Here is a 22317-nt window from a genome sequence, read left to right as displayed (position 1 = left end):
GCACTGTCCAGAGGGCCCTGCTCCACCACTGGAGCTTTGCTCCTGCAGAGTTTACACACCCCTACAGCCAAGGAGTTGTTTAAATAGCCATTGAATAGAGCCATCACCAGCACTAGTTCTGATGGGATCTGTGAGTACTGGAGTCCTGCAGGTGTACAGATGTACAGAAGTCCCATTTTCAGCCTTTTTTTTTTTTTTTTTTAATATGAGCATTAGGAACCCATTAAAGATATTTTTAACAGTAAAAAAGTGCCAAACACACATCTATGTGCATGAGTCCAGTGGGAATGCTGGCTGTGGGCCCCGCTGAGAATCATAGGTTGGAAAAGTCCAACCTTTAACCCAGGACTGCCAAGTCCATCACTAAACCATATCACTAAGGGCCTCGTCTACACGTTATATTAACACTTCCAGGGACCATTTTTTCACCACTTCCCTTGGCAGCCTTTTCCAATGCCCGATAACACTTTTGGTGAAGAATTTTTTTCCTAATATCCCGTCTAAGCCTCCCCTGGAACACCCTGAGGCTGTTACCTCTTGTCCTATTGCTTGTTAACTGGGAGAAGAGACTGACCCCTACCTCACTACAACCTCCTTTCAGGTAGTTGTAGAGCGATAAGGTCCCTCCCGAGCTTCCTTTTCTCCAGATTAAATACCCCCAGTTCCCTCAGCCATTCCTCATACGGCTTGCGTTCCAGCCCCTTCAGCTTCTTCGTTGTCCTTCTCTGGCCCCGCTCCAGCACCTCAAAGTCTCTCTTGTAGCGAGGGGCCCAGAACTGAACACAGGATTCCAGATGCAGCCTCACCAGTGCCCAGTACAGGGGGATGATCACTGCCCTGTCCCTGCTGGCCACACTATTGCTGATACAGGCCAGGATGCCGTTGGTCTTCTTGGCTGCCTGGGCACACACTGGCTCACATTCAGTGGTGTCAACCAGCATTCCCAGGCCCTTTTCCACTGAGCAGCTTTCCAGCCACTCTTCCCCAAGCCTGTAGCGTTGCAGGGGGGTTGTTGTGACCCAAGTGCAGGACCTGGTACTTTCCCTTGCTGTTTACCATTGGCCACAGCCCATCGACCCTGTCCAGATCCCTCTGCAGAGCTTTCCAGCAGATGCAGCTTTCTCCAGCAGATCAACACTCCCAGCAACCTTGGTGTCGCCAGCAGATTGAAGGTGCACTCAATCCCCTCATCCAGATCATCAATGAAGATGTGAAACAACACTGGCCCTAATACCGAGACACGCTAGCCACCCTGTGGAAGCTGGGAGCCAACAAGGCGGGGCGGCCGGGCCTGGGTCTGCGGTGGGGGCTGAGGCCGACCACAGGCAGCGCTGCCCTCCTCGCCAGGGGTCCCGGCGGCTGGGACACGCCGCTCCCGCCGGGACGAGCAGCCGCTCTGCATCCATCCCTCCCTCCCGCCCGCCCGCCTCCGGGCAGCCGGGTGCGGCGCTGCGCCTCCTCGGAGCCGTCCCGGCTGCGGCCTCCACCTTTCTCGCTTTCCCTGCGGCGGGGCTTGGGGGGCGACCGAGGCCGAGGGCAGTCGGCACCGGGAGGAAGTGGAGGCGGCAGTGGCGGCCGGGTCGGGCAGCGGCAGCCGGGGTTGAGAGGGGTTGGGGAGGAGCTGCCGCTGCCACCGCCCGCACGCGGGCGGGGGGATGCAGCAGCAGCGGCGGCGGCGGCAGCAGCGGCGGCGGCAGCCGGGGCCGCTTGAGCGGGCCGGCCGCGCCGCCGAGTGAGGCGGGCCCCCAGCGGGAGCGGCGCCCCGCCGCTGGGGGCCGAGGCTGCGAGGGGCGGCACTGGAGGGACCGGTAAGCCGGGGCGAGGGCCCTGTGAGGGAGGCCCGCTAATGCGGGGCGAGGCGGGGCCGGGCCGGGCCGCAGAGACAGGCCTGGCGCCCGGCGGCCCCGGGGAGAGGCTCCTCGGCGGGTCGGGCAAGGAAGCCGGTGGGCGGCTGTTGTCTGTACCTGCCGGTGCGGGTGAGGGGAGCCCACTCCTCCGGAACGGGAAAAGTTGACGCCTGTTCAGCCTAGCTACGCGCCGGAGCCCGGCTTGGCAGGCGAGGGGTTGCGCGCTGCTTCGGCTCATCCGCTGCCGGTCAGACCGCAGCCTTGTCCCGTCCTCTTGGCGGGGACCCCTCTGTTTTTACCTCCGCTTTTGGGCAGCGCGTGAAGCCCCGATGCTGGGGAAGGAGGAGCCGCTGCCTCTGCCAGCTGCGAAAAGCATGGGGTGCCCTGCGGAGTCGGACCTGGTGTCTGTCCAACAGGACACGGCAGGCACGACCCCCTTCCCAGCCTGGGCGCCGTGGGGCTGGCACATACGGAGCCTGCCCGGGCTGGCGTGGGAGGTCCCGCGGCTGTGGCAGGGTCCGCTGCTCCCGTAGCTGGTTTTCTGCCCAGTGACAGGTGAATGGCGCGTGTTCGGGGAGGGCTCCGCTCCCCATCAGTAGCTGGAAGAGCAAGAGGCGATAGGCCTGTTCGTGCCTCCGGGGTGGCGGACAGCCTTAGGAAAGAGCTAGCTTTCAGAAGTGCGTGTTATGATGTAGGTTACAACATTCAGTAGTGCCACACAACTTGCCTAAGGAGTGTGAGATAGATTTTAGTCCTTTTTTTTTTCTTTTATAAGTGCAATAAATCGTGCAGCTCTCTTAACCTTAAGGTGACACAAAGGAGGCCTTGATGGAAATGGATGAGGTAGCCCAGATAGCAGTTGTTTGGCCTTTGGTACCAGTTCCATTTCAAATTACATCATTAGTCATGTGCTGATGGCAAGTAGTTGGTAGTTTGAGACTACCAGCATGCTGCTGTCATTCATGATGTGTGTGGGGACTGTCCTGCCCAGGAGCCTCTATCCAAGCAGCCTGAGCTGCAGAGCAGAAGGCTCTGTACTGAGTTTTAATGTTTTATGCACGATTCACATGAAGACAGCAGCCTTCTGTGAAGTACAGGTGTTTTTTCCAGATAGCAGGTTACTTGCAGGCCATGAGTCAAGCCTGCCATGCTTTGTGTCCTGATCTTTGGTTTGTGTTTGTGTATGTGTTTGCAATCCCATTTTTCTTCTCATGCAAAAATAGCATCTGGTAGATCTAAGAGTTATGTGGCTGTTTCTGGGGTAAGTAGCCCAGGGAGGGAAGGAAAGAGGAATGGATGGAGAGAGAGGTTTGGAGGATCTTGTGCTCCTAGAAAGCTGTAGAATTTCAGTAAGAGGGAGAAGGAGTAACATGAAAAATCCCTGCATAACATTTAATTGTGAGAAAACAGACTAGACCATCAACAGCTTTCTTGGTTTTTTTTTACTTATAAAGAAAAAAACTTTTTAGACAAGAAGAAGTAAAAGACACATTTGGAAACTGAAGGAAATAAATGGGAAAAAAAAACCCCAGAAGCTAGTACATGTATTCATTACAAAATAAGTAACAGGAGAGGCAGCAGAAATACAGTAAGATTGGAGATGTAACAGGAAGTGCAATTACCCTATGTGAAAACCTATGTGAAAACAATAAAAGTATTAAAGAAGAAGCTAGAGAAAGGGAAACAACAGAATCATAGAATCAGAATAGTTAGGGTTGGAAAGGACCCATCTAGTATCATCTAGTTCCAACCCCCCTGCCATGGGCAGGGACACCTCACACTAAACATGTTATTTTAAAAACGTTACAGCATTTAAATAAACATAATGGTTAAGTTATTCCTGTGTATAATTTAGACTGGCTCTGCTTCTTGAGATAGGTTATGAGCTGCTGATAAAAGTGTAGGTTTGTTTAGGATGCTAGACGTAACAGTGCCAGCCAATGCAATTAGGTTATGACGGATCCTCTGACAAGACTCTCACATTGATGAGTATGGTCAAAGATTTGCTGTGTGCACAAGAAATAGTAGACAAAACGGCTTAATATTTTCCTCTCAGCTTCAACGTATTGAAGGTTAATAGTGATGGTTGTTATGGGTGGGACTGCGATTCTCTCCCCTTCTTGGTCTCAGAGTCCAAGTCTTTGAGGTGAGTAAATGTACTGCTCATAAGTGTCTTTGAATATTATTCTACCTCTGGAGCACAGGATCTGGCAGCAGAGTCCTGTGTGTGCTAATTGTAATTCCCATGTCATTTAACATAACTTCTTAGAAATCCAATACATAATTACATAAGGGAATATAGATCAATAATCCTTTCTGAAGGGTGTACATCCATCACCAATGTGAAAGTGGGGAGACTAGTAGGGATGCTCCCACGAATGTTTGAGGCCATTTCTACCATTCTTTATGTAGAACAAATATACTGGGTTAGGCAGAAGGGTCTGGCCCAGACCATTGAATATATCTCTGAAAAGCCTGCAGATGACAGTTAGAAAGAGGTTTTCCTCCGCAGAATCTTCTCTCCCAAGTTTTTGTCAGTCTCCTGCCTTGAAGACAAGTTCGATTGTATTTTGAATGTTGAACAGTTCTCAGGGTTTTAGCAGAGCTACCTATAAAGTAAAAATGTCATTGCTGCCTTTTTGTGTCCTGTGAACTACTTAACTGGAAAGAGGTCAGTGTTCAGGAATTCACACTGTATTACTTGCCCTTCCTGGATGACAGTTTTTGATGTTGAAGAATAACATGTCTTGGACATGGCATGCTCAGAGGCTAAGGAATTGCAGCAGAAAATGGGAGATGACAAGCATCATCTTCATGGAGGTCACACCACCTGTAATTGTCCAAAATACAATTCATGTGTCTTTTTACCTAAATGCAGTGTTTTTAGAAGTACTTAAAAATGAAACCATAAAAGAAGGGGAAAAAAGGACCTCTCAGAAGCCAAACTGAGAAATACTGCACTGAGAAAATAAAAATAACGTGAACACTGCCATCCTAGCTACAAATTATGATTTTTTTTTTTTTTTTTTAAGTTGCAGATATTCTCTTCTTTTCCTTCTCTCACCCAGTTCGCACACATCCGTAGGGTCCCAAATCTGTTTTGAGCTGTCTGTCTGCTTTCACAGGCTTTCAGCATACCCTGAAGATGTTTCACTTCTGTCAGCTACAGTGAAAACCCTTCCTGGAAACCTTGCATTGCTAGAAGGCAAAAGCTAGTTCGAAAATTGATCACCACCTGTAGCAGTAGTATTGATGCCGCTAGTGGACATGCTGAAATAATGTCGAAACCAGGCTCAGTTCTGTTATTGAAGCTTTGTAGGAATGAAAAAGGTGGAATACTGGTATATGACTGAGAAACTTACTGCAAATTTTGCTTAGAAGTATTAACTAGTATGTTTTTAGCATCTGAGCTGGGAATGAGGACATCTGGTATTCCCTGGCAATACACTCAAGTAGCTGTATGAAAAATGTGATCACAAACCATGCGGATGTGACTCCCATTGAAGTTGCATGTGGCTACTTTAGAACTGAGTTTGATCCTATTGCTGGTTATATGAGTGGTTGGTTTTTTGTTCTTCCCAGAGGCTGCAAGTACATAGACTGTTGAGAGGATCTCATCCTATGAGATTTTTGTGTTAGATCCTCTTTGGTTAAGCTTTCTGAAATTGTTTTGTATGTATCCTCAAAAGGAAGCATTCACTTATGTCTGAACTTTCTATTACCTGAGTTCATGCCCTCAGGTGTCTTATCTCCAGCAGCAACTGAGACAGTGGTGCTTTATTTTTAGAAGATAAATATTCAAGCCTGAGGAGTGTCAGGTTTTGGTAGGTAGGTAGTGATGTTTCTCTTAGTTTTTATGTGGTCTTTTTGTTTTGTTTTGTTTTGTTTTTTAAGTTATGAAAGCTTCAATTTTCAATTTTGCAGTGGAGCTTTCACAGATTACTTGGTGTCAGCCGCAGTGCTCCCCTGGGTGCATTGCCCATCCGAAGTTGGAAATTGAGCAAAAGAACGTAACTTAAAACTTTACATTTCTCTTAATAGCTGGGGACTTAAATCTTTTTTACAGTTGGTTTTCTTGTATTGCGTCTCAACTTTTAACCATAAAAAAATAGATTGTTAGGATTACAGTTTCTAAAATCAAGCTAAGAAGTGGTTAGAGCACTCCAGCAAACTTACAAACTGTGAAGTAGGGCAGAAACCATGTGTTTGTAATACTGTGTGGTATCCTTATCTTCACTCTACTTGAATTCAGTCACTACCTGTGGTTTCTTTGCACATTAAATCTGAGGTCTCAATCGTTTGGATAACCCTTCCTGCACTCTTGGGGAAGTCCTGTCTTTAAGACTTATCTGCAGGGGTACAGCTATAGGTAGTAGCTGTTGCAAGGACCCCCCTTTTCACTATCTATGTGGACAGTGCTTAGCAAGATGGCCATAAAGGATCTTTCAGAACCTGTGGTTGATACTTTGCTGGCAATAAAAGTGACAAGATGAAAAGAGTCATTAATGTATTTAAATATTTTGCCAGGTTAAGCTTAGCTTTCTGGCTCAGTAGCTTCCAGCCTTTAATTCATGTGGGCAGTGCAGGGCAGGACTCTGCTACATGTCATGAGCTGACTTGAGATAACCAAGGATACTGTTAATGTTACAGCTTGTCATTACAGGTTAATCTGCTGACTAGCTACCACCGAGAGGGGAGCATTTTTCATTCTCCTTTCCTTTCCTGCAATAAGCCATCTCACAAAGTTAAATCACAAAGTAGACTACACTTTTAAAAAATCAGGGGTTTCTGGTATGTCTCCCCAGGCAGTCAGGCAGTCAGTGAGCACAGCATAAGGAGGGGACTGGGAATGTGTACGTAGGGGTGAAGGAGAATTGAAACCTCCCTATAATAGCAGCCTGCCGTTACACTGCCTCAGCCTTGACATGGGTTAAAAACCCAGCCAAAGGAACAAAAAGTATGAAGTGAAATCTACTGCTATATTTTGTGACACACATGTGTATTAGAGTTTTGTCATTTTGGTTATGGAAAGTATTTTTCTAAACTGGAACAAAAATAATTAATGTGTCAATCTTTTCTCTTTCAAACAGGAAACAACAACTTTATATGGCTCATGTCTGACAACATGCACCACCAGTGGCTGCTGCTAGCTGCATGCTTTTGGGTGATATTTATGTTCATGGTTGCTAGCAAGTTTATCACATTGACTTTTAAAGACCCAGAGGGTAAGTTCAACTTTAATGTTTGATCTGAAATAGAGAATTGAATAGTGCTTCTCACAAATGCTCCTTCTGTGCAAAGTAGTTCTGCTGTAATTCTGCTGTTTTGGTAGGATTGAGAACAGAACAACTAAATTTCTAGAAGTGACAGTGCTGATAGTTTCTGCTTTTCTTGGTAGAAGTCTGCAAAACTAATATCATGTCCTTTTTTTGGTGGTTAAGAACATGTTTGTCAGTACTGTTCTGTGAGGTCTGCTCTTTCAATACATTTGGTTTCAGTATCTTGATCTACTAGAAGTCACGTGCAGTACAACAGAGCACAATTACCCGTTTAAAGACAAAGGAGATTCAGAAAGAATTAAAGAGTTCTTTTCAGATGACAACTAGTTTCTGTCCTCTTGTGACTGCTTGTCCTGTGGCTGTAGTATTATGTAAAACTTGTGGAAAATTCTATTTCATTTGCAGTGCACTTAGCCTGGCCACCTCTGCCCTGCTTCTTGCATTCAGTTTTATCCTCTGCTGTTTGACTGACAAACAGCTTATAGGCTTTTGCTTAGCTTAAGTAGCCCAGATGGTATTAAGCTGATGAGGAATTTAAGCCATTTGATGACACTACACAGCACGTTACAGTTTTCTGTCAGCTGAGGAGCTACTGTTACAAAGCCATCCTACAGAGAGTTTAGGGTGAAGGTGATGATATCACTTCTAGTCGTAAGAGATCTATATTCCTGCATCTTTCTAAGATACGCAAAAATGTGTAACTTCTGAAACATCACTAGTGACATTTGTTTCAGGAACTTGATAGTGGATAGATATATTAGGTGTACCTTTTTAAATAGCGTACCTCTGTGTGGAGATTTATTCAGCAAGTCTCAAGATGAGAACTGTAGGGTAACTTAGCTTTTCTTGGTCCCAGTTGTTTTTGAGTCCTAGGACATCTGCAAATAAGCTGGTCTTATGTTAGGTAGTTAAATCTTCAGTATTTCATTTGATGCCAACTCTTGTTTCCCAGCTCAAGTATCCTTTGAGTGGGTTTTTTATACATCAGAATTTGTCAGGAGAATTAAAAAGTAGTTTAAATAAAATTACTAGAGTACACCCTTTGCATTTACTGGCTTTTTATTACCTTGGCTTGCCAGCTTTTCTCTTTTGTCTATGCGGAATCTTCCTTCCCCTTTGAATAGTTCTCTGAGCAGAAAATTGTGTGATTTCTTAAGCTTCAGTTTTGCAAAGACATGACTGTGGTTAAGTGTATGTATGTGTTGGAGATACCAGTATTTGTACTGGGAGTCATGAAGGGAAGTAATTTGAATATAGCAGCAGAAGCTTGGAGAAAGTCCAAATAGGATGGCCAATCCTGGAGGAACAGTTCTAGACTTAATAAAATATGGCTTGTCAGAAATTGTCCTTACTTGGCTGTGTCTACTTAGCAGATAGAACAAAAACAGCAGATGCTCAATGAATCAATGTTCTTTTGTTTAAGCCTTTTACTGATGTCTTGGGTGCATAAGCAATAGGAACTCCTTAATGAGAAGGAGCAAATTTCTGTTCATCATCTCTAGTAGCATCTGCAGGCATGCTTTTACATGGTGATAATGGTGGATACTTTAACTGGTCTTTTATTGAATCAGGTTACTTTGATTTTACAAAAGGATACTGTGAAGTCTGTTCACAACAATATTTACTGTATCTGATTGCTTAGTTGCTTACATGGTTTTCAGCTTTAACTTGCTTTTCCATGCATGCCCATTATTAAAATCCAGTGGAGGCAGAGTAGAGGACTCCCTCAAGAAAAGGACATAGGCAGTTTCCAGGTTTCTTGTCTATAAAACACTAAGCCACTATGGATGCAGATGAAGACAAATTATTCATTGAAGAAAATGCATGAAGGAAAAAGTAGTCCAATGTGAATGGAGGTAAATTTTCAGGGAGAAGTCATGTTATTTTTGCTTTGTGGTTAGGGAAGGCTGCTTCGAATTATTTTTGATCTTTCTGTACCATGTAAAGCTATAGCTTTGTGGACTTTTCAGTTTTCCTATAGCATGCCAATTGCAAAAGGTGCAAAGACTACTGCAAGGATACACACTTTAACTTGGTCTTGAACTATTAGCTGTCATAAAATCATTCAAAAAGAACGAGAGTATCAGCTGAGTTTTTTTCTTTTGTTGTGGGAGTCTCTAAGGAAGGCAGTCAGTCCAATAATAAAGGAAGAGAGGATCTTGTATTTATGGCTGGTTAGAGGTGTTTACTTAGAGCACCAAATAAATAAAAGATGGTCCTTAATGTCACTTTTCTTCTGGTAATGTCTAAGAGTTTACAACAGAAGAAACCTATCTGCTAATATGAGGGGAGCGAGAAACCTGATAGATTTTTTTTATTCGCCCATACTTTGGTAATTCTACTGGAAAATAAAAACATCTCACTATCAAATCCATATAGCTGTACTCAATTGTCTACTAATCGTGATATTTGGATCTATGATTTCTATGTCTCTTTGGACAGTTTGTTTAAAAAAGACCAAAATAAAAGACAACGGACATGTTTCCTTGCTAAAACTCAACTGAAGTTCCGTCCAAAATTCACACAGGGTACATCCTTTAAAATATTCATAGGCTGTCTCATGTCTTGTCTAGTACCTCCCAATTTGGAAACAAGTACAGTGTTTTGTACACTTAATACAGAAAGCGATGCTGTGTTAGCTGTAAAGCAGAAAGAGTTGCCTTTTCCCCACCTTCTGTAATGCTCTTGACTCTCTTCCTACTTTAGGCTATGGTGCCAAGCAAGAGCCATTGATACTGACAGCTGTAACAAAAGTGGAGGAGGTACATGTGCCAGAAGAAAAACATTGGCCTGAAGAATTCCAGGTGCTTACAGTTGAGATAAGGGTTACATGTATTAGAGTGGGAGAAAATAAGAGATTAAGTTCCTTTCTGTTGTTAAAGGGAATTTCTAGACAGCAGTTATTTATTCAGCTTGTTCTATTTAGATAGAGCCAACCAAATTCATTTTAGCTTCACAAAGATAGTTTGTTATGGTAACCTCCTGTCTTGTTTCATATGAATGATTCAACTTAATGTGTTTCCATTTTTAGGAGAAAACCATTACAGTACTCCTTTATCAAGTCAGAGCAGTCATTTTTGTTATCCTTTTGGAATATAATGTCAGAGTTTTTGATTACTTGTATTCTGTATTGTCACAGGTTTGTGGTTCTTGAGGGCAAACCTGTGTCTTGTCTATTATCTGAGTTCTCTGCCCGATCCCTCTGATTCTTTTGATCAGTCTCCATTTCTTTTTCATGTTCTGCTCTATGTGCTTCACATACCTGCATTTTTCCAAAGTAGAGCATGAACACAGTAGTATTCAATACCGGTTGATCCTTTAGATGCATAGTTCTGTGCTTTCAGCAATAAAGCAGAATAAATGTGGTACTTGCTAAACTGCAGAGGAACTCTGAAATTCTCTTGTGTAAATGTTAATTTGAGACTAGTTACACAGTAGGCTAAGGCCAATTTTTTTCCATTGGTTACATAAGTCATCGTACATTTAAAGTATTTTTGTGATGCAGCATGGAAAGTAGGTTTCCGTATAAACGCAACACTTTTTTGGTTTTGCATGTAAATAACCTGAAATAGAAACTATGCTCAAAATACTTGTGAGAGGCACTTTGTTTAGAGGAAGGCTAGCAGATCTGTGTAATGAGTATTAATATCTTCCTTTACTTGTATGAAAGAGGATAATAAGGTTTCTGGATCTATATCTGTTCCTTCTTGACTTCCTGATAGCATGAAGCATGAAGCACTAATATTAATCCTGGTTGCATGCAAAATAAATTGTTTTGACAGATAAACAACCTGTCAGGCTGTTAATATTTCGTTCTGACTGGGGGATATTGAAGAAGAGTAACAGAAAAAGCAGAATGAGATTTATTTTTTTTCCGTATGGAGGACTGGGGCAAAATATAAAATCATTCCTTTTTTGTGTTTAGCTTGGGCACTGTACCTAAAATTATAGAACCATAGAATGGTTTGGGTTGGAAAGGACCTTAAAGCTCATCTAGTTACACCCCCCTGCCATGGGCAAGGACACCTTCCACTAGACCAGGTTGCTCAAAGTCCCATCCAGCCTGGCCTTGAACACTGCCAGGGATGGGGCAGCCACAGCTTCTCTGGGCAACCTGTGCCAGTGCCCCACCACCCTCATAGTGAAGACCTTCTTCCTTACATCTAAACTAAACCTACCCTTTTTTGGTTTAAAACTGCTACCCCTTGTCCTTGTAAAAAGTCCCTCTCCAGATTTCTTGTAAGCCCTCTTTAGGTACTGCAAGGCTGCTAGAAGGTCTCCCTGGAGCCTTCTTCAGGCTGAATGAGCCCAACTCTCTCAGCCTTTCCTCATAGCAGAGGTGCTCCAGCTTTCTGGCAATTTTCATGGCCCTCGCCTGGACCCACTTTAACAGGTCCATGCCTTTCTTGTACTGAGGACCACAAAGATGAACACAGTACTCCAGGTGGGAGTCTCACAAGAACGGATTAGAGGGGCAGAATCACCTCCCTTGACCTGCTGGCCAGACTTCTATTTTATGCAGCTCTGGATACAATTGCCTTTCTGGGCTGCAAGGAAGCATGGGCAGCACATACCCAATTTTTCATTCATCAGTATCCCCAAGTCCCTCTCTGCAGGGCTGCTCTCAATCAGTACTTCCTCTAGTCAGTATTGATATTGCCAACCATGTAAATCAATTAGTGGAAGGGGGAAGATTTGTCAGTAGAAATGTAAAATTTCCCGTTACCTGTTAATCAGACAAGCTCCTTTTTCCTCTCTCCCCACTAATTGTGAGGCAGGGGTGGTTGTGGTTCCTGTCAGTCTCAGAAGAATGAGACATATCAAATGCTTCATCCATTTCTGGAGAGAGGAACCCTGCCTGCTTCTCTTATTTGCCATACTAAGCACTGATGCTTTTTGTGTGAATTTTTGTTTGATTTTATTTCAGCTTGAATAAATGGAAACACTGAATGCCTGCAGGTGCTAGAAAACAACACAGAACTTTTACGCCAAATTCTTCTTTCCCAGCCAGATGGGTCAGCATCCCTAAGCCCCATCTCAGAGATTAAAGCTTAGTTCCTGTTGAAGTCCCTGTCCCAACCCCTTAGAAACTTTCTTACTGGCTGTTGAAGCTTTGTGGTAATTTCAGTATTGGTCAAGACATATTTTATCCACACAGATAAGACCCTGCTGCTCTGCAGCAGACTTAACTTGTATGGAAAAGCTCTTACCACTGCCTGCTACTACATAATGCCTTAGTAGTTGAACCAACATGCACAGCAGTAGCACAGAAAGGAAACTGCGTGCTACCCCTTAGTTAATATATACCAATGTTTTAATTGTGAATCTGGGAGTCATTAAGATACACAGCTTGGGGATTTTCATACTTTAGAATTTGATCTGAAAACTAAATTCTTGCACTTTTTTCTTTCTTTTTTTTTTTCCTTTCGCCTCTACATTTCCTAAAGCCAACTGGAAAAGCTTTTTCTGGAAATCTGATCCGCCAGCCCCTGGTTCATATGGAAAGACTTGAGCTTCTCAGGAATGTCTGCAGAGACACTGCATTGAGAGATCTCTCTCACACTGCAGTTTCCAAATTCGTCTTGGACCGAATATTTGTGTGTGACAAGCACAAGATCCTGTTTTGTCAGACGCCAAAAGTGGGCAACACTCAGTGGAAAAAAGTCTTGATCGTTTTAAATGGTACCTACTCTGCTGTGGGTGTGTGGGTCTCTTTGAGGAGGAGGAAGAAGAGGAGGAGGAAAAAGCAGAATTAGTCCAAGCAGGACAATACAAAAATCGTTTCTTTCCACTTTTCTGTACACTGATACTTAATTTCAGCCTTTCATTCTTCACAGTTGCTTCTAGTCCTTCCAAAACATCTATCTTATAGAAAATACACCTGTTTTTTCTGTGAAAGTAAATATTGTTATTGCTTGGCTCAAAAGTGATTTGAGTCATGAAAGAGTACCCATACTGGTGGGAGGTAGATTTGTTATCTTTGAAGGGTTATTTTATAGTATTTGAAACAAGTAAACTACAAGGTATCACAATTGCATAAATAGAAATAATACAAAAATTCTGACTTGAGGCCACTGACTGTTAACTAGGGGTGTTTGGCCATGAAGAAAGCCAGTTAGAACTTGGCAGCTGCTGTTGGTCTGTACTGCTGAAATCTTGTGTATGTGCTATCAGTGAGCCATCATAGGAGCTATAAAGATTCTGAGGTACTTAAGGCAATAGTTTGTTCAACAAAGGTTATGTTATAAAAGACTGTAAAAGAAGGAGTATAGGGACTAGCATGTTTGAAAAACAAGCTACAAGGTGAACACTGCCTACCATCTTTTTCTAATAGCCAATAAAAATGACTCATTTCCTGAAGGTTTTCTACAGTACCCTTACCTGCACACATAAACCTAACATGATCGTATTTAACATATCACACCCTTGTCTGACATTAGACCATTGTGCCTGTCTGTCCGCCAAGGCTGTGAATTTGCTACATACGTCAGGTCAGTTGAAGTCCTTCTGTGGTTTTGCAGGTGGCATAGCCTACCAGGATAAGGGTGAAACCTGAACACTGGGGACCCAGCTTGCTTGTTAGAAGCACCTTGTGAACAGTCAGCTGTGCCCCTGTGTTTCTATGTTTTCTTTACCTTGTGTGAACTAGTTTGCACACCCTGAAAGAAAGAGTGACAAATTGGCAAAACAACTGTGTCCCTCAGCAAAACCTTTGTAGCAACAAGTATGTCTTTAAAAACCTTAATACTAGTTTCAATTTTGATGTATGGATGGGAGCAAATACATGCACACACATAGGCACACACATAGGACACATATGGGCGTGTGTTTTAAATACCCATGAAAGCCACACACCAAGAAAGTACTAAATATGAAACTATACAAGTGCATTAGAAGTACTTGTTCCTATCAGAATTTAACAGAGATAACATGCAAAAAATAGCTGAGGACAGGCAGGGATGTATTGGCTGCATTGAGTGATGATAACTCATGTCTTAGCAGCAGCAAATCTTTCACCTTGAGCTTCCTAGTTCTGGTATGTTGGATAATGATAGAAGGATGTTTTTACGTAAATACTGGTCTCTTCTGCCTTGAGCTGCCAGTGTACTAGTATGTGCTGATGAAGACTACCACTGCAGTTGACCTTTCTCTTCTTTGAATAGTTTCAGCAGGCAGGACAGATACGTGAGGGGGAGTATTTTACATCCAAATACCTAATTGGTATTTAGAGGTTCAGGATGGAAAAACATAGCTGTGGCACTATGGAGGCACTGTGGAGGAGCTAACGCTGCTATTGCTTGTACTGAATTTGTGCTCCGGATGATTCCAAGGATTCAGTTTCTGAGGCTGTGTAATCTGCCATCTGTTGTCTACATGTAATTTAAGAAGAGTACAAAAAAATATAAACCCCTGAAATTAATAAAATGCAACCACCATCAGCCTTCTCCCCCACGCCCCGAAAGAAAAGACAGTTAGAAAACTGAGAAGCTGAGTGGTATGGATTATTCACTGCAGTTCTGGAAAAGAGAAAGCCTTAAAGGCTTTCACCCAAAGAGTTCGTTTTGAGGCATCCTGGTCTTGTTGCAGGTTGGTACTCTGGAATGATGCCGTTGTGTGAAGGCTTATGCCTAAAGCCCAAGGGGTACACATGAGATATTTCTCAAGGTCATAAAAATTTCCAGGATCAGGATCTTAAAATAAGCACATCAGAATTTAGTGACATTATTTTTCTAGTCAGTTCATGTGCTTGCAGAAATAAACATCTGGAGACTTTCTATTGTTAATTTTAGTGCTTTTTAGTCTGTGTCGTATTGTATGGTTGGAATTTTTGTTTCAGCACAGCATAGTTGTTAAATGAACTTTAAGGATCCTGACAGCGAAGTGCTTCTGTGTTGAAGCAGTTCCAAAAGCAGCCCACAGCATTTACTTTTTTGTTGGTAGTAGAAACTCAGCCAGAAAGCTGGTTCCTTCATTGGAGTTAATCCTCAAAGTCTTCCTCCATTTGTATGTGTGGGCAGAGGGAAAGAGAATGAATGGGGACACTGAGGTGGGGAGTTAAAGGCTTAGACATAGTTGCTAATGAAATCTGCGCAGTGTGCCTTTCTGAGAGTTTTGAGGCCATTTGGTCTTGGACCTTGATGTCACATACCCTAAGGAATTTTAACAGTTTTCAGCTTTGCAGTCAGAACCTCTCATCATTTAACAGTTTTAAACATAGTAACCGTAAATGCTAAAAATACAGAAAAGAGAAAGATCAAACAAAAAGCTGTCAGCCAAAGGCACACATGCTTGCTTGTACTCACTTTTTTCCCCTGAAGTATTCACTTGCTCACTTTCTCTGATTTGTCTAGGAGCATTTTCTTCCATAGAAGAGATCCCAGAAAATATTGTACATGATCATGAGAAGAATGGCCTTCCACGCTTGTCCTCCTTCAGTGACTCTGAAATTAAAAAACGGTAAGAGGGGGGTGAGGAGGGTTAGGAGTCAGCAGAATCATAAGGGATCAAGAGTACAGCTGAAGTCTACATCTGGAATTCATTCTCAGTGTTCCTGCTCCACCATTTCTGTAACGACCTCACAGATTTTGCTCTGACAGCCTTCCTACTGGCTTTGGAGTAGAACACCAGCATAATTGATGATATAGTTAAGTGAGCCAAGCAGCTCCTTCTGGATATAGGGTTTATGCAGTTCAGTGCATACCTAGATTTTGCATACTTGACCTTCAGAAAGGAAAGTTTATTTGGAAGGTCCACACTGATGCCCTGTGTAGTAAATCTTGCATGCCTACATTTAAGATTGTCATTGCAGGCAGATTTTCTTATTGAGATAGAACTGAATAGGTTTAAAATGTTAGTGCTCCTTAGCCTGAGAGTATTGTCCATTTAGCTGAATCACTTTATCTCCCTTTTTGGGTCCTTCTGGTTGTTCTCAAAGCAGAAAAAGTACTCTGCAGTAAAACCTTCTAAATTACTTCGGATAGATTTTTGACTGTATCTGCTCTCATCTGTACTAGACCCTATGCTGTATATAATCCCTGTAAAGTGTGGCAGCATGGAGAGAATGGACATAAGATGACAGTGGGCACTTGTAAACTTGCACTTGCACAGTTATGGTGTGTACTGAGCCATTCTGAAGAGTCAGCCCCTTATACACGTGCCAGCTATCAGTAGAGCCTGGTCCAAGGTTTGTGAACAGCCCTGCATAGAGAGTAGCTGTTCACCTGGGGGAAGAGCCATAGCTCAGGAGTTTGAAGTTGAATGCCATTTTGGTTTGGGTTGTTGCAGTCAGCTTACCACAGTGTGCTGGAGATGCATAACATGGGTTTGGCTGGGAATTCTGACATTATCAAGGAATTTAGGTGTAGAGAGAAGGATAATGTGGATCTGTTGATCTAGTTTGCTGACCTGTAGCCCTGCCTGGTGAGGAGTAAGTCAGGAGAATCTGATGACTGCTCCAAGTTCCTGTTGAGGCTGGAAAGAGTCGCGCTGCTTACATCAGTGAGGACTGGGCTCTAAATCTCCTTTCTCAGCTATTTACTGAAATAAACCTTGTTTTCAGTTTAGTCCTCCTGCAGAATATTATGTATTTCAGTATTAGAATAAAATGTGAAATTCTGTTAAAAACTGTGGTCTCATGAAAATGGTGTTCTCAGCCATTACTGAAAGCACACCAAAACATCAAATAAAATGCCAGATTTTTATTTTTGTTTACTTCAGCAGTGATTTGTTTAACTACCTGCCAGTGAAAAATGCAGCCCTCTATGCATTTAGCTGCACCAGGCCACTTCTTCCATGTCTTTGTGTATTTTCCTTCTTGAGCTTAATCACATGGAATTAAAAATATCTCTGACTTGGAGCTTTCAGCATCTTTCATCTCCTGTTTATATGGATTGATAGAAACTAAGCTTCTCCAGTTTGAATACAATGTGAAAACCAGAATGATCTATTTCCACTTTGTACTGTATACAAAAACTATTAGTAAGAAGACAGAGATTGTATTTCTTGTCCTATTGATAGACTGCAAGTGGTGTAAGATTCACATTGCTGTGTCTGTGGTCAGAGTTTATATGCATTTTGTAAGTCTTTGTTAAATACACTTTAAACGCTTTGTTAATATCTTGTATTTTTCTTTCCTTTGTTTAGACTGAATTTATACTTCAAGTTTTTTATTGTTAGAGATCCATTTGAAAGACTTATTTCTGCATTCAAAGACAAATTTGTGCACAATCCTCGGTTTGAACCTTGGTACCGGCATGAAATTGCTCCTGGCATCATTCGTAAATATAGAAAGAATCGCACAGAGACCAAAGGGCTGCAGTTTGAGGACTTCGTGCGCTATCTGGGAGATCCTAATCACCGGTGGCTGGATGTTCAGTTTGGTGACCACATCATTCATTGGGTAACGTATGTGGAACTTTGTGCTCCCTGTGAAATCACATATAGCGTGATTGGACACCATGAAACCCTGGAGGACGATGCTCCATATATCTTGAAAGCAGCTGGCATAGACCATTTGGTCTCATACCCCACAATTCCACCAGGCATAACAGTGTACAACAAAACAAAAGTAGAGCGGTATTTTTCAGGAATTAGCAAGAGAGACATAAGACGCCTCTATGCACGGTTTGAAGGTGATTTTAAACTCTTTGGTTATCAGGAGCCAGATTTCTTGCTTAACTGACGCCTGGGATAAGCTCTGAAGAAGTATCTCATGGATTAATCTAAATGTGCGTGAATACCAGCTGCAGCACTGACAGAGCTGAGAATCACCATTTGTTTTGTAGCTTTTTGATGTTGCTCCATTTTTCATATGAAAATGCTTTCATTTGTCATATGAACAAGTAGGGGCTTACAGTTGTTGTTTACTGACCATGTTTTCAATACATGACATTGCAATGTTTTAGGAATTAAGTCTCTTGTTATCTGAAATACAAAATTCTGTTTCTCCCCTCTTCCCTTCAGGAGGAAAGAGGGAGGACAAGTGGGCTATGATCTTCTCCTCCTTTTCCCAGACAGAATGCCTGTTTTAAAATGTTGCGAAGTATTTATAAGAAGATGGCAATTTCACTGTAGGTTAACTCTGACATGTGGGTGAACTTGATGATTCATACTCATGAGAAAGGCATGTTGTCTCCCATGAGATTTGAAAATGAGAGGCCAGTGCAGGACAAAAAAATTGATTAAATGCCTGTCAAATATATCATCTAGGTTCTGTCATGTGGCTGCTATAGTAACAATAATGCTGATCTGATCCCATTGTTGTTTGTCACAAAATGAACCTAATTAGACAGAAGCTTTAGATATGTAAAAAAAGGGATTGGTTCCAGACCCCTTTGTATTTTTGTCAGGTGTTTACTGTACTTACTACTGATCTATTGAGCTTCATAATTTTACTTTAGATTTTATTTAAGATATTATTTAACTCCTGGCTGTGCAAGTTATCTGAGAACACAGATGCAAATGGAGCATAGAAGAAATACGAAACAGCTAGGGAAACCTTAAAGAAATTTACTTTGAAATAAAGTATTAATTGCATTTGTGGAAGTGCATGTAGAAATCACGAGATGCTCACACACAATATAACTTGTTTTGTCTTCTAACAGTAAAGATTACTAAAGAAGCCACAAAATCTGGATATCATATGAAAGATCTGCTAGAGTTACTTGGACTACCTTTTTCTTATATCCAACCTTGCTGTATGTTCAGTACCTCAGAGAACAGAAAATGTACTCCTTTGAAAATTCATCTCCCTGCTGGAAGGAGACAGGATGAATCCCTGATTTTTCCAGTGTTTCACTGCCATGGTGTCCCAACTCAAAAATGCCCAATATTTATGTTACCCATGGGATGAGTTGGCTACTTGCCAGGAGTTTGTATGTCGCTTAAATCTGTGTACTCGTTTTATGCATTAAAAGAAAAAGGAAAACCAGAGCTGAATGGATGCAGCCATGATATTTGCCTGTGCTTGCATTGTGTCTCATAAAGAGCAGTCTCTTGTTTGAGTTCACCAGCAATAAATATCAGTACGCTGCCACCTCATCCTGCAGACCATGGGAGAGAGAGACCATGTATCTAAAATGCAGGAGTTGCTCTGTCACGGTGAGCATGTGAAGTGTGTTTTTTAAATCTTAGCCCCAAAAGGTGAATTTTTAGGTCAGCATAATGTTGCTGGCTAGAAATGCTAATGATGGCCAGTGCTATGGAATCTACCCTCAGATCCAGCCACACTATGGTTTTGATAGTTTCCTGTATCAGCTCAAGGAAGCATCCTGCATTTGTGAGAAAGGACGTGTGCCAAGCTGACATGTGCTGCTGCCCACAAAACGGAAGCCCTGTTGTAGCTGGAAATGGTTTCAGAAAGATCTCAACAGACTAATTTAAATAAGGGAGAATCATTGACCGGACATGGTTAAAAAGAGAGTAATCCAGGGTGGCAAAGCTGGAAGGTGGAATTTTTTTCCTTTTTTCTAAAGAACAACAATTGCAGTGCCCTAAATTGTTAGTTCTTAACCAATGGTAAAAAGATGTTAACTGCTTCAGGTTTTCCTGTGGTTTTCTTAATATGGGAGCTTAGCAAAATGTACTGTTAAATGCGTTTTGGAGCTAATGACCTGATTGATTACCTCTCTGCCAATTTAAAATGTAACAGTGGATAATGTATAGTAAATTCAGGCCTTAAAGTTTAATTCTAATAAAGATAAAGCAGAACTGTTTTCCTCTGAAAACATAAGCTACTGATCACACAGAATGCCAATGTATGTTTTTATTTTTCTTGGTAAATTACTCCATGTATCTATTGCTTAAAAAATGCCGGTGGAAAATGCTACATAAATATTAAGTAATAATATTTTATTTTCTAATAGCTTTCTCTGCATTGAGTTCTCTCGGGCATCGGACAGCAAATGTGAACAATGCGATAGACTGGCATGGTCAGAGGTGTGAACTGCTCTTGCAGCTCCGTGTTCCCACGCTTTTCAGGCTGGGACTGGAACTGGAACACTCATTATAATTTCTTCAGCTCGAATGCAAAATTGGTCCTTCCAGTGATACCCTCCTGAGCTCTATTTCCTTCTAGAAGTGGACTTCTTCCTCACATGGCTTAAGTAATGACGGTGCAACTTCGTATGGCTCTTGCAGAAACTTGTGTAACATGAGAGCCCTTGGCAAGGTGTGGTAGGGTTCTCCTTATGTAGTTCCAGTGCAGGCAGGGTGGCCAGAGCATACTGTGTTGGGGAGGAGGCTCTTGCCCTGCTAGTTATGGTAAATTAAATGCTTGTGGCTTGTTTTAGTTTAATTGTACTATACAAGGCTTTTACAAATTTAGTCCCAATGGCATGCATGAGCATCATTTGGCTGTTTGGATGCCATTTGCATACCGCTTTCAAACTGCAGGTTATATTTATGTCGTATTTTGGGAACTGCTGGCCCAGATTGTTATTTCTCTTTTCTTACTACTGTTACAGCTTCAGAAAACAAAGTCACACCCTTATTTTGTGCATCTGTCTCTTTATTGTCTCTCCTCAGCAGCCTTTGAATTCTTTGGCCTATTTTAACCACATTTTACAGAGGAAATTTGAGCTCTTAGGGGTGGTGAGTTGCTGTAATCTTCTTGAAAACAGAAGAAAAGATGCTCTTCGTACATCAGAGAGCCCATGCTGTATGTTAGCTTTAGGAAAAGTGCAGACAGGAAACTGAATTTTACTGTTTCTCCTCATCTTGGAGCTCCTTGTTTCTCATAGACTCCCTTCACTAGTGCTCCGAGTCTGGCCCCTGATCTTGGCAAGAAAGACAAAAATAATGAATTAAAATGTATTCGATAGGGCTGTTCATGTCCCTTAGAAAATAAAGGATATTTTAGACATCAGCTTGCAGGGTTTTCTTTGTTGAGGTATTGGGAGGATTTTTTTGTCTTCCGTTGGGTGAAAATGATCCATAACTCACTTGCTTATGAACCAGCTTTAAGGGCAATGTCTGTCCCCTTTTAGCTTCAGCACACAGTGCATTATCACTGTTGTGTTTTCTGATCACATGCTATGAAGATGTTTTCCTGTAGTTAAAAATATATCTGTGGTTTTTTATTTTGGGAGCTGTTCCTACAAAGAAGTAGCAATTCAGAATGTCCTGAAAATACTATTTTTAACAGGTAAGTATGTTGTTTTCCTATTCATGCTCAGTCTGCCCTGTTTGTACAGAGGGTAACAGCCCCCTGCTGCTACCACTTGTCTCTGTCCTCAAATCAAGGAAGCCATCAGACAGCTCTGGCTTATGTGTTGCATTAGTTTTTCTTTGAGGTGTTAATAACTTTGCTGGCTGGGAAAACCACCTTTGATCTTATCCGTGCTCCAGAAAGTTTGCTTCAAAAAGAGAGATTATATAAGGGTAGCTTAAGCTTATTTTCTCAGATGAAAAAGGATGTCTTGTGCATCTGCTTGTATCTGATATCCCTTAATTGTCAGAGAGAAGGTGAATGATCTTTCTGCTTAATGGCCTTACCGTGATTTACACTAAGCCCCTGTCCTATTATTAAGGCAATGTGAAAGGACCTGGAAGGAGGGGTGAATTCAGTGTGTGCTTATTTTAACTGTGAGGCTGTAAAGGGAACTTGACACAGGAGTCGGGTCCTGAAGTTTTATCATGGTTAATGCTTGTTAACATGTCATCTGCAGAGGCTGGCGCAGTTTCTCTCAGGCCTGCGCCTGAGAGGATTTACACAAGGTAGAAAGAGGCTTGTGGGTGGTGGAAAATTCCCTTTCAGCCTAAGTTAGCTGAGCATGTTCCTGGGCCACTGCCGTGGAGAAGGTTTTAGAAGGAAATGATCCTATTAGCAGCAAAGCCTGCAGTGCTGGGGCTGGCGAGCAGAGTGCCTCCCTCCCAGAGGAGGAGTGAGTTCAGCTCATGCTGATGTGTGCGGCCGACTTTGGTGCTGCCTTGTATCAATCTCGATTTCTGTGTTTTTAATGCAATTGAGTGCAGCTGAGCTGTCATCTTGCTTTCCTGTGTGTGGCAGTAGCCTGTGGTGCCTCATCATCACCAGAGCAGCTTTGAAGGGCCTGGAGCCTGTTTTGCTATGCAGTAGATGTTTCCCTTATGAAGCAAGCAGCATTAGGCCTACAGCCGTGCAGCTGGTGGCAACAGGCTGGTATAAGCACCGAAATGGTGCTGTTTGGGGCTGAGTACTGTAAAATCATAAT

The 22317-nt window shown here is 42.5% G+C and overlaps 1 protein-coding gene across 2 annotated transcripts; it reads left to right on the top strand.

Annotated features, from left to right (window-relative positions):
- The first annotated feature begins 1653 nt into the window (after positions 1–1653).
- Positions 1654–20987, top strand: CHST10 (carbohydrate sulfotransferase 10). Of its 2 annotated transcripts, none has more exons than XM_065677690.1 (6): positions 1654–1808; positions 6938–7072; positions 9833–9930; positions 12574–12808; positions 15478–15583; positions 17270–20987. In XM_065677690.1, exons 2-6 carry the CDS (start codon positions 6961–6963, stop codon positions 17805–17807), a joined length of 1089 nt encoding a protein of 362 aa, XP_065533762.1. In that variant the 5' UTR covers positions 1654–1808; positions 6938–6960; the 3' UTR covers positions 17808–20987. The 2 variants fall into 2 exon arrangements, with proteins under 2 accessions (XP_065533762.1, XP_065533763.1); XM_065677691.1 differs by lacking the exon at positions 1654–1808 and adding an exon at positions 5605–5675.
- The last annotated feature ends 1330 nt before the right edge of the window (positions 20988–22317 follow it).

Source organism: Lathamus discolor, chromosome 4, assembly GCF_037157495.1.
Source record: "Lathamus discolor isolate bLatDis1 chromosome 4, bLatDis1.hap1, whole genome shotgun sequence".
Taxonomy (NCBI): domain Eukaryota; kingdom Metazoa; phylum Chordata; class Aves; order Psittaciformes; family Psittacidae; genus Lathamus; species Lathamus discolor.
Note: the sequence above shows the minus strand (reverse complement) of the source record. Positions and strands in the feature narration are given on the sequence as shown.

What these genes read in the sequence shown, in the direction of transcription:
- CHST10 (XM_065677690.1), top strand. Translation starts at nt 6,961, where the DNA reads ATGTCTGACAACATGCACCACCAGTGGCTGCTGCTAGCTGCATGCTTT. An exon ending in GACTTTTAAAGACCCAGAGG is followed by an intron (nt 7,073 to 9,832) that starts GTAAGTTCAACT and finishes TTCCTACTTTAG; the next exon opens with GCTATGGTGCCAAGCAAGAG. An exon ending in GACTCTGAAATTAAAAAACG is followed by an intron (nt 15,584 to 17,269) that starts GTAAGAGGGGGG and finishes TCCTTTGTTTAG; the next exon opens with ACTGAATTTATACTTCAAGT.